This window comes from Oryza sativa, chromosome 5, assembly GCF_034140825.1.
Source record: "Oryza sativa Japonica Group chromosome 5, ASM3414082v1".
In the NCBI taxonomy this organism is placed as follows: Eukaryota; Viridiplantae; Streptophyta; class Magnoliopsida; order Poales; family Poaceae; genus Oryza; species Oryza sativa.
The window spans coordinates 16,926,788-16,939,422 of NC_089039.1; the positions used below are offsets into that span (position 1 = coordinate 16,926,788).

Consider the following 12,635-nt stretch of genomic DNA (forward strand, 5'->3'; position numbering starts at 1 on the left):
CAAATATAAACTACATTGTCTCATGATTTTTCACACGTCATGTGCATTTATACGGGTGAATGTGCATATTTATGCAAAGCATCTGCTTATGTACCGTGTTTCTCGCAAACAAAAATGATCTTTTTTTTATCTCAATGATTTAAATTCCATATTAAGAAAAATTTGATATAATCAAATTCCACAGCGAACCGATATGTAACGGGAAAAAAAAAGGACATAAACGATGCAGGAAGCCCCTCTCTCTCTCCTGTTCCTCCTCTGCATGCGCTCCTTCCTCTTCGCGCACATCCCCCTCCCTCTCTCTCTCTCTCTCTCCTCTGCATCCGCGCGCATTGCTCGATCGGCGAGAGGGGAATCAATCCTGAAGTGAGGGAGGGGAGGAGGTGGTGGTGGTGGGGAAGGAATTAATCGATCGATCGAGGATGCAGCAGCAGATGGCGGCGACGGTGGAGGAGCAGATGATGGTGAAGGCGATCAGGGAGGAGCTCCCATGGGAGAGCCTCCCCAAGCGCATCCAGGCCGCCCTCGTCTCCAAGGACGACTGGCACCGCAGGTATAATATCTATCTACCCCGCATTCCATCCATCCGCGCATTAATCCCATTTCTGCTCGCAAGTTAATTTGTTCGGTTAGATTATGGGGATTTTTTTTCCTTTTCTTTTTTGCTTGGAGATTTTGGGACGCAATCTGGGGTGTTTAGGAATATGAATGGGCGAATGATCTGATTAAAGTATTTATATATAGGAATGTCAATTAAATTCTTCAAGTCATGTTCGTGGTTAATCAACCGAAATGTTCATTATCCTAATTCCTCAAATTATCCACTATCCGGGATTGTCACCGACTTGTGTAGCCCATGTGATGTCGCCTACCATTATCATCTGGGTTTGGCCTGTTAGTGTGAGTGGGCCTGGGTTATCAATGGTACAGTACCTTTGATGGAAGCCACACAGGGCCCAACTGCACCAATTCAGCCATCCAAGGTAGCACAAATGTGGAATGGCATAATCTTGTTAGATAACTCAGGACAATTATTTTTGGTTTCTGACCTAGTTTCAGGATTTTCAGAGTATTGTCTTGCATAATGCATTTGGGTGTTTCTTAAAGATGTATGCCTGATGAGTGATGACCAGCTTCCTAAATACATTGATGGCAGGATTGTAGATTATTGCATACGAAAACGATTGCCATGGACCTCCTGTTTCGCGCGCAAAATTTGCAAAGAGGGAGAATACTATGAGGAGTTGATGCGCTATCTCCGCAGGAACCTTGCAGTATGTTGCTCAAATTTCTCTCAATTAATTAGAACCAGCATTCAGAAGTAGTGGAGAAACACCTTTTGCATCTCTTTGTTTTCATACTTCAATTTGTGAAATGGTATGTTTTGACTGATTTCATATGCAATATACACTTGTTGTCATTTTTGTTAATAATTTTTTTCTTTGGGTTGTATTCATGCATACCTCCTGCAGCCATATTAACAATTTGTTCAACTAGCTAGGAAGTAATTGTATTAGTATGATTGACTAGTTTTTTTAGAAAGCTTTCATGACAGCTACATTTTGTTAAAATGTTTTCTTTGGGTTGTATCCTTGTATACCTCTTGTGCCCATACATTAACAATTTTTCAATTAACTAGGAAGTACCCCCTCCGTTTCATAATGTAAGCCATTCTAGCATTTCCCACATTTATATTGATGTTAATGAATCTAGACATATATATCTATCTAGATTCATTAACATCAATATGAATGTGGGAAATGCTAGAATGACTTACATTGTGAAACGGAGAAAGTAATTTTATTACTAGGCTTGACTACTTTTTCTAGAAAGCTTTCATGACTGCTACTTTTTATTAATTTTTTGTAGTTATACCCGTACCATCTTGCAGACCACATCTGTCGAGTAATGAGGATATCACCTTTCAAATATTACTGTGATGTGCTTTTTGAAGCTATGAAGAATGGTAACTGCTTATTAATAGAAAGCAAAGCATCTCAGGCCGTGTTTAGTTTCCCGCCTATTCCCAACTTTCCATCACATCATATCACATCAAAAACTTTCCTACACACATAAACTTCCAACTTTTTTCTAAACTCCCAACTTTCTTCAAACTTCCAACTTTTTTCAGGAACTAAACACACCCTCATTATAACATTCCACCTACTTGCATCACGTACTTGCTGATTGACATGCCGTTATGCAATGTCCACATTGACTCATTTTGAATTTTAGATACATATATTCTACCAGAAACAAAGCTCCATATGTGTGATGTAACATGCACCGCTGTTTCTGCATCAATATCTAAAATTCATCTATCCAAATAGTAGTTTTGATTTCTCACTCATAACTTATACTACTAAAAATGTTTCTGTTCACCTTGACAACTACGTAAGCTTGGCTATAGTTTCAGTTTCTACTTGATTGTGAATTTTAATCAGCTAAAAAGTTTATACTATTTAAAATGGTTTCAGTTTATTTATTTATTTATTTTTTAGAAAAGGTCATAGACCCGGCTTTTTATAGAAAGCCACATAGGCAGTGTTCCAGCTGGGGACACCAGCATACATCGTAGCATCAAGACATAGAAAAGCAGGAGCCAACAGGGGCTAGCAAAAGATCGTGACAACTCTACTTAGACCATCAGCTAGCAGATTAAAAAGCGGGAGAAAGAACCGTAGCTAAAGAGCCTATCAGTATGAATATCAAAGTCTGCTGTTCTAGCAGCCAGCCAACATCACTTATCAAAGGGACTCAAGACATCAGGAAACTATCCAACACCCGTCCTCTGCGGTTTCAGACTTGACGCAACTGACTTGATCCTATCCACCATTACTTCCAGCTTCGGCACATCCTCAGGTTGACAGAGCTTCCTCCACTGCAAAAGATTAGAAGCAATTTGGAAAGCCAGGGTTAGTGGGGAGTAAAGCAATCTATCTCTGAAAACCATATTATTTCTAGTCAGCCACAAATTCCAGCAAACAGCAGCAAGCATACTCATACAAACTCTAATGGAGGAAGGGTTAGTGTCACTACTGCACAAAAGGAAGAAATCATCGAAACAGCGAGGAATTACATTCCAGTTCAGAACATCTCTACAAATACACCACATTAACCTAGCCATGTCACAGTTAAAGAGAATATGATTAGTTGATTCTAAATTCCCACAGAGTTGACATGACTCAGATCCCTCCCGTTTTTTCTTTTTCAATTGTTCAGCCGACTGAATCCTATCTCTAAGAGCTAGCCATAGAAAATGTTTGATTTTCGTAGGGCATGGACTTTTCCACATATCTGAATTCACCTCCCTCAAGCCCCTAAAGGTCAGAGTTCTATACATCGATTTGGTTGTGTATCTCTTGGTTGTTGCTAATCCCCAAAGCAATCTGTCAGCCTCATCAGTCACCTCTAAATCATCAATGGTTTTTGTTAATTCCCCCCATTCAGTCAGTTCCTCAGGTCCAAAGGATCTTCCAAAAGAGAAGCACTCCAGTCTCCTTTGGGCTACATGGGACACCATCACCTCTTGTTGATTACAAATCCTAAACACAGCTGGGTACCTCACACTCAAGGGACAGTTGCAAAACCAGGTGTCTTTCCAAAAGTAGACATGAGACCCCTTACCAATTTTCCATTCAGCCCCCAGGTTCAACCACTTTCTAACATTGAGTAAGCCTCTCCAGAATTGGGAGCCAAAATCAGACTTACATTGAAACACACCTCTCTCTTGCAGATATTTTCTTCTGAGCACCTCTAAACACAAACTCTGATCATCTGATTCAATATTAATAATCCATTTTGCCAGGAGGGCAATATTCATCTTTCTGGTTTCAGTAAACCCCAAACCTCCAAAGTCCTTTGGAAAAGCCATATCCTCCCACTTGACCATATGGTATTTTCCTTTAAGTTTATTACCAGCCCAGTAGTATCTATTTCTTATCTTGTCAAATCTCTGATGTACACCCTCTGGTAGCTGGTAGAACCCCATAGCATATGAGGGTATGGAAGAAAGACAAGCATTGATCTGGACAGCTCTACCAGCATGAGATAGGTCTCCAGCCCCCCAAGTACCTAGTCTCTTTTCTAACTTCTGCCCCAAAAACTTGAAGTCATGGTTAAGGATCTTGTCTGGACTAATGGGAAGGCCCAAGTATTTCATAGGAAAACAACCCACAGGACAATTAAGCATTTGGGCAACCCTCAAAGTATCAATCTCATTCATGCCCAAAGTAAACACTTCACTCTTGTGAAAGTTGATCTTAAGACTAGCCATTTCTTCAAAGCAGTACAGAATAAATTTTGTTGCCACAATTTGTTTATCCTCATTAGCAATGAACAAAACAGTATCATCGGCATATTGGAGATGGGTGATCCCCCCAGGGAAAATACTAGGAACTAACCCTTTGAGAACTCCAGCCCTTTTGGCACTATCAAACATTACAGCTAGGGCATCACTAACTAAATTAAAGAGAAGGGGAGAAAGAGGATCTCCCTGCCTGAGGCCTCTAAAAGTTCTAAAAAAGTCAGTCCTCTCCCCATTGATATTTACACAGACTCTACCTCCCATCACACAGCTTTTAATCCAGCTAATCCATTTAGTAGGGAAGCCTTTCCTCTCCATCACCTCTATGAGAAAGTCCCACCTCACTTTGTCATATGCTTTTTCAAAGTCAATTTTCAAAACAATCCCCTCTAAATTTCTGGTTCTCATCTCATGCAGCACCTCATGGATAATAACACACCCCTCAAGGATAAACCTTCCTGGGATAAAGGCTGTCTGGGTGGGGGAAATGACATCATTTGCCACCTCTGTCAATCTATTGGTTACCGCCTTGCTGAGAAATTTGAAACAATCATTCAACACACAAATAGGTCTGAACTGCTTAATGTATGTGGGATTGCTACTCTTTGGGATCAGAGAGATAACACCAAAGTTCAACCTCTTAAGGTCCAGTTCTTCATTGTGAAGCAAAATCAGCATCTCATAGAGGTCATTTCTTACTTGGGGCCAAAAAGCTCTATAAAAAGGTACACTAAAACCATCTGGGCCAGGTGCTGTATTTAGCTTGGTTTCTCTAATTATTTTGTCTAATTCCTCAATCTCAAAGGGTCTGATCAGATGTTCACTAGCTGCATTTGATAAGCAAAAGTTATCTCTCCAAACCTCTTGGGAAAGATGAATATTAGAAGGAGGGTCAGCTCTAAATAAGGATTTATAGTATCCTACAATGTGGTCTTTGATTTCTGACTTAGTTGTTAGTTCTGTGTCTCCATCCCATAAGGAAGTAATAGTACATCTCCTCTTTCTTCCATTGGCAACCCTGTGAAAGAACTCTGTTTCTATCACCCTCAAGGATCCATTGTTCACCACATCTCTTATGCCAATAGAGTTCCTCCATCTCATAAATGTGTTCTAGTTCATTTTCCATCTCATATCTCTGATTCCAGTCCTCAGAGGATAACTCATCTGACAAAGCTTTCCTGATTAAAATGGTTTCAGTTTATACCATTTAAAATGGAGGAACCTTTTGTTCTCTTCACAATACGTTTCTGATTCTAGCTTGTAATATGTGGTACCTTTTGAGTTTATATATTGCATTTATTGATATATGGTTACTATACAACAATTTTACAATCCGTTTATCTTCATCATGGAGACTTATGTTTTGTGCGCACCTCTTTATATTTGTATATTGTTGATAATACTGGCAGAGCAACCATATGACAGTATTCCAAACTTCAGTGCTGCTGATTCCCTGAGGATCACAGGTGTTGGGAGAAATGAATTTATCGATATTATGAACAAGTGTAGATCAAAGGTATCATTACCTTCCATATCATGATCTGTCGTCTATGATATTATTGGTTCTTATATTCTTGCCAGGGTACAAGATTTAATTAGTGAATCCACGGGAATATTTTAGCATTATTACTGTGATGTAGGAATGGACTGTAATATTTGAATGCAGCACAAGTGCTTATCGTATGTTCAGAAAATGAACATATCTAGCCTAGTTTCTCGCTGTTATATTTTTATTTGTTCCACTCGTTTATGTCAGAAGATAATGTGGAAGCTGAGCAAATCAATTGCGAAAGAGCTGCTGCCAGCACTCCCTGCGGACCTAGCAATAGAACCATGGTGGGGAGTTCGGTTTGTCAACTTCACATTGGAAGAGTTTAAGGTTAGGTTCATCAGTGACAAGTTTTCTTTGTGCAAGGATATTGTACTTTTAACAGAATGATATAGCGAGTTTTTTTTTTTTGTGGTTCTCTTCTTACCATGATGGCATACAACAGTGTTAGTTAAACTTATTTCTCTCTAAGATTCAAAAGTACCTTGTTCTTTTTTGGTAATTGATAATATTACTTTACTGTAGAGGCTTTCAGAAGCAGAGGCATCAGCAATAGATAAAATATCAAAGGACGAAGATAATTCCTATGTTCTATTTGATCCGAAGGTTATAAATGGTCTTTACAAGAGAGGAATGGTATACTTCGATGTGGCTGTTTATCCTGAGGACCGTTTCAGAGGTATGGTTTCGGAGAAATCTATGTCATTACATACTTATGTATGATTTCTATTATTATGGTTTAGCATAAAATTGTTGGAGGATTGGCCTATAATTCAATGGCACAGTTGCTTCAAGCTTGTAACGGTAAACTGCTGATAAGTACAATATCAGTTAGAAACCTATAACATCCTTAGAGGCACTAACAGTGTGTGTATATTGAGGGTATTATTCTGTAGACACGAAACTACAACACAGCTCAATTCTCCCTAAATGCCAATTGGTTCAGTTCTGTACTTGTCCTGTTGTTTCAGTATCAAGGCTTGAAGGTTTTGTGTCAAATAAGGATCAGTCTTACGAAGATCCAATTGAAGAGTGAGTACTTGCCTTGAGTATTCTTCCACACAACTGAGCTCCATTCCCTATTAAACTATAGTGCATTGCAAGAATCATCTGTAGCTATTAAAATGATTTTACGCCTTTCTTGTTTGCAGACTACTATATGCTGTATTTGTTGTATCAAGTGAAAATGCTACAGTTGCTGAATTGGCTAAAACGTTGCAGGCTGACCTGTATCAGCTTCAGGCAGCTGCATCATTTGCTTGTCGACTGGGTTGGGCTGTAAAGCTTATGGATGCAGACTCCATTCTTAGAGATTCAAATGGATCTACAATACCTAGTAATATTCTTAGTGATGATGACGAAGGTTCACTTACGAGTATCAACTCAGAAAGGTCAGGTCATGCATTGCTCACCAGTGATTCCGATGGACCCAGGAGAATATCTGGGGCTTCTTATGTGGGTTTCATTGTTGATGCCAATGTAACTTCGTACTTGATGATGGGTTCATTATCTCCAGGTTATATTCCATTTGTTACTAATTTTCTACTTCTAGGCAGGGAACTGTTCAATGTCATTGATTGGTAATAATTTTCTCACATACGTATCACAGGTCTGAAGTCTCATGCTGTGACACTATACGAGGCCGGAAAGCTTGGTGATTCTTGCATTGCTGATCTATGCAAGGACCTTGCTAGTTTAGAAGGAAAGAGGTTTGAAGGTGTGCTCCAGGAATTTGCAAATCATGCTTTTAGCCTCAGATGCTTCCTTGAGTGTTTGCTGTCTGGAGGGACATCACCAGATGAAGCTATTGAACCGAACAGCCAGGAATTCTGCCTGCAGGAGAATTTCTCCAAAACTTTATCCAAGGAAAGCATTGATGAGGGCATTAGTAATGTTGTTAAGAGTAATGGAGGTTCACTTGAAACCGTCGACACTGCAGATACTGATCATCATAATGAACTGTCACAAGCAGACCACCCAATGGTTGACTCAGATGTTGCAGATGCGAGTACATCATCACCCTCAAGTATTGTCTCTGAAAGTAAGGAAAGCACAGACAAAAATGATTCTGATACGAGCAAAACCCCTCTACCAGATGGATCAACTGACAGTAGTTCCTTGTCGAAAACTAAAAGAAGTTACCGGATCAATATTCTTCGCTGCGAGAGCTTGGCTTCACTGTCCGCAACAACACTTGAAAGATTACTTGTCAGGGACTATGACATTATGGTGTCTATGATTCCTCTTCCATATTCATCAGTACTTCTACCCAGCACTGCCGGCCTAGTACATTTTGGTCCACCTTCTTACTCTTCCATGACACCTTGGATGAAGCTTGCACTGTATACATCTGGGAGTTGTGGCCCAGTATCTGCTGTGTTTATGAAAGGACACCGTTTGAGGATGCTGCCTGAACCATTAGCCAGCTGCGAAAAGGCGTTGATATGGTCTTGGGATCAATCTGTGGTGGGTGGATTAGGAGGAAAGTTCGAAGGGAATTTAGTAAAGGGAAGCCTTCTGCTGCATTACCTGAACTCAATGACAAAGCATTCTGCTGTTATAGTGCAGCCATTGAGCTTAAATGATCTTGATGAAACTGGAAACCTTGTCACCGTTGATGTCCCGTTACCCCTGAAAAATGCTGATGGGTCAATTGCATCCACAGTAGCCAGCATGGATTTACCTGAGGAGAAAATATTAAATTTGTCTTCGCTATTATATAATCTGTCCAGTAGAGTCGAGTTGGGCACAGTTGGTTATCTTAGTTTAGTTAGGCTTCACAGGATAAGCAAATCCAATGAAATTTTCTCAAAGGATGAAAATTATGAGTGGATACCTTTGAGCCTGGAATTTGGAATTCCACTGTTCAATCCAAAGTTATGTGAAAAAATATGCGAAAGGGTCATCGAGTCACACATGCTTCAAAAAGATGACCTCACTGAACATTACGAGGCAATGCAGAATGTGAGAAAGAGGCTGAGAGAACTTTGTGCTGAGTACCAAGCAACTGGTCCAACAGCAAGGCTATTCAATCAAAGGGGCAGTTCAAAGAACTCGCCGCGCCAACTAATCAACATTGTCAGTGGCAGATGGAGTCCATTTCATGACACAGTGGCGCCAACCACTGGAGGATCCCCCCGTGAGAATGACAGACTGAAAGTTGCAAGACGGCAGAAATGCTTCACTGAAGTTCTAAGCTTCGACGGGAGCATCCTCAGGTATGTTCTATACATAAAAAGAACTGCACCGCATAGTGTAGCGGTAAAGTGAATTAACCGTCCTTCCTCATCGGTTTAAACTTTTGGGTTGAACTGGCAGGTGTATCAGTATGCAACTCAATACATTGTTCTTGTGATGTATAGGTTAATATGATTCTTGTAATGTTAATTTTGCCACTGGATCATTCCATTCTAAATTTAAAACTCTAATAGGTCATACGCTCTCGCCCCTGTGTATGAAGCTGCCACAAGATCTGTCACTGAGGACCAACCCACCACACCTGTAGCAAAACCAGAACCGGATGATGCAGACACCAAAGATGTGGTCTTACCTGGAGTCAATCTTATATTTGATGGAGCTGAGATTCACCCTTTTGACATCGGCGCCTGCCTCCAAGCTCGTCAGCCTCTCTCGTTGATAGCTGAGGCGTCAGCGGCATCATTGGCCATGAAATGAGAGATCCATCCCTGGCTGCAACTTTGTCTTGTTCATATGTTTATTTATACAGAATTGGGTCTTGGATAGGACGCTTCTCAAAAGCAGGCAGTTTTTAAAGCTTGATGGGAAGATTTTGTCATGCCAAAGTGGTTTTTTTTTTCTCCTCCAAACAAGAAGTTTTCTGGATTATTTGTGATGAATGCCAGGTGAGGTTTTCTTACACAAATGAATCAGCTAATTTGCTGCGACATGACATGCTCTGTTGAGGTCTACTTGCATTAGGCAATAGCACGTTTTGATGCTTTCTGGTTGCATCCTTTGCTAGTTTCAAAAGTTGTTTTTTCTTATTCAAATTGGTATTTGTGAATAACTCAACTTTTTTCTGATTTGCAGACTAATGTTTGGAGGGATCACTTTAGATGTTTTTCTGTACTTAATTTTCCAACGTAGGATCCTAATTAACTGTATAGTTCATGGTAACAGGAATTGTGCACATTATCATTTGATATTGGTACGATAGAATACAGATATAATTTGCACAAAAAAGCAATCATGTATGGTCAATATGTAATTCTTGAAATCTGACTGCCGTGATCCATTTTTTTTTATCTGCTCAATCCTGCCACGTCCATTTTGCTCTCTTTAATTTTAAAACAAATAACGAGATGACTGCTTGCTAAAATCTCTCAATTGACGGTTTCCATCAATGCTTGAGAGTGTTTTTAATTACATGTTCCTAATTTATACTCCCTCATTTTTTTTTCACGTGCCCGCTTACCAAACTACTCAAAAATACTTTTTTTCGAAAAAAAAATCTAATAGAAAAGTTGCTTTAGAAATCATATTAATCTAAATTTTAAGTTTTTATAGCTAATATTTAATTGTTAATGCACTAATAAGCCAACCTATTTTACATGCGTGAGATAGAAGTTCATAACCTTCTCTCCCTCCCGAACACCACTATAAAAAGTAGACATCCAAGCCTACATGAGTTTATGAAATGGAGTTGTACTTTTTTTTTTTTAGAAACAGTACAAATATAGACGCTATGCTCACTTCGCCAGTAGTACCATTTCTTTGGGTGAAAGCTTAATGTATGCTTACCAGCACAATGTATACCTGGTTACCCTGTTACTTTGTGCTTGCCACCTGGTTATGTAAAATTGGAATGTAATTTTATAAGGTTGATTTGAGTAAAGCGACCTTTATTTGGTCTCCTTTGAAACACGGGAATCTTATAAAAAATAAAAATAAAAAATAGCAAAAATCTTCCATTTTAGTTGGACGTATAGATACCGAGTTGGCCTGCATTTGACAAACGATAAAAAAGATTACACCCATAGCTTTGATCCCATCCCGTGCAATTAAAATGTAGGAAAAAAACATAATTGCTAATCTTCTTTGATAGAAATTTAGAGTGAATTTCCTTCAAATTTTGTCACATGTTTGCTCTATCTGGTTAGATTTTTTTTAAAAAAAAAACAGCTTGGGCAAGTGGGCCTTCTATTTATCTCAGAAGAAACAAAGTACAAGTTGCCAAATGGTATATATGATTTGTATAGGTACATACTCTTATAACGGTAAATAGGCTTACTGCCATGTCAAGATATTCTCGCTAAATAGGCTTCAAAATTTCAGCAAGCGCGGAATATGTTGCATACTTGTTATATGAAACAACCATTCTACTCCCTCCGTTTAAAGTTACAAGACGTTTTGTCAAAGTCAAACTACTTTTAAGTTTAAACAAGTTTATAGAAAAAAGTAGTAATATTTTTAACCTAAGACAAATTTATTATGAAAATATATTCAATTATTAATTTGATGAAACTAATTTAGTATTATAAATATTACTATATTTGTCTATAAACTTAGTCAAACTTAAAATAGTTTAACTTTGACAAAAGTCAAAACGTCTTATAAACTGAAACGGAGGGAGTAACTAGTCAAGAAGGCTGCTATGGTCTTAGGTGTTGTTCATTTGATGATGCAACTTTGTGAAGGTTTCATTCCATACATCACAGTGACCGAGCACTCCAAAATCAGATGTTTAGCGATTTTCAAATTCTTCATGCACAGCTAATAGGAATAGTTATTTGGCCACTGGCCCCTCACATGCTTGGGTTTCGTGGGCCGTCAGAACAAAGTCATCTCAATCGGGCCTAAATTAACATTGTTATAGATGTACTCGTACATACATAATCGAGGTGTATATACCTATAACCTGTCACCGATGACACTCATCTGTGACGGGCACACTGTTAGATCCGATTGAAATTACCTCCTATATCTCAATCGGGCCCAACTACTAAGCCCGTCAGCGATGAAGAACATTGGTGATAGGCTCCAAATAAGGCCCGATTGAGATGAGGTTAACGCCCGTCACCGATGATTCATATCGGTGACAGGCTTTTATTTATGCCCGTTAGAAATCTCGTTTCTTTGGACCGATTGAGATATATTTTGCACACTATAAATACTCCACCTGTCTGTTGTCTGACTCCCACAGTTCACTATTTTTGTGGGAGATTGAAGGGAGCGAATTTTTATCATTTTTTTTCCAAAGAAAAGCAGGAAAATCATGAAAATAAGTAAAAAGTTACTAATAATTTCTTATTAATTTAGTAGTACTTATTTTATAAGATGTTAACTAATATTTTGTTCATTTTTGCAGCGGTGGATCGAAGTTAGATGTATGCGACTACTTTGAAGCGTCATTGCAAGTAGTATAGAAATGGCGCATTAAGTTTTATGAACGCTGCGGAGGAGGATAGGAAAAGAAGAAACAACAAATGCATGTGTTATCCATGTAGAGATTGCAAGAATGAGAATATGTTTGAAAGCAGAATGGACGTACACTCTCACTTCATACAACGGGGGAATTCATGAAGGGATACACATGTTGGGTGAAGTATGGAGAGTAAAAATCGGGAAGTGGTGTAGTTGCAGACAAGTGGTGCAGACAATCATGAAGAAGGAGATGAAGATGAGCATGGCATGTTTATACCATCTCCATTGGGCGGTGAAATGGTTAATGTAGACCCTGATCTGCTGCAAGACATGTTACGTGACGTCGAGGACCCAACTTACAACGAGAGAGATTCCACGAAGTTCAGCAGGTTGGTT

At 39.1% G+C, this 12,635-nt stretch overlaps 1 protein-coding gene across 2 annotated transcripts; it reads left to right on the forward strand.

Moving 5' to 3' along the window:
• The first annotated feature begins 249 nt into the window (after positions 1-249).
• On the forward strand, positions 250-10,129 carry LOC9268205 (uncharacterized). Of its 2 annotated transcripts, none has more exons than XM_015783276.3 (11): positions 250-553; positions 1,157-1,274; positions 1,870-1,966; positions 5,716-5,822; positions 6,063-6,185; positions 6,381-6,534; positions 6,827-6,887; positions 7,007-7,371; positions 7,465-9,073; positions 9,287-9,718; positions 9,906-10,129. In XM_015783276.3, exons 1-10 carry the CDS (start codon positions 423-425, stop codon positions 9,528-9,530), a joined length of 3,009 nt encoding a protein of 1,002 aa, XP_015638762.1. In that variant the 5' UTR covers positions 250-422; the 3' UTR covers positions 9,531-9,718; positions 9,906-10,129. The 2 variants fall into 2 exon arrangements, with proteins under 2 accessions (XP_015638762.1, XP_015638764.1); XM_015783278.3 differs by having other exon boundaries at positions 6,066-6,185.
• Positions 10,130-12,635: the final 2,506 nt, after the last annotated feature.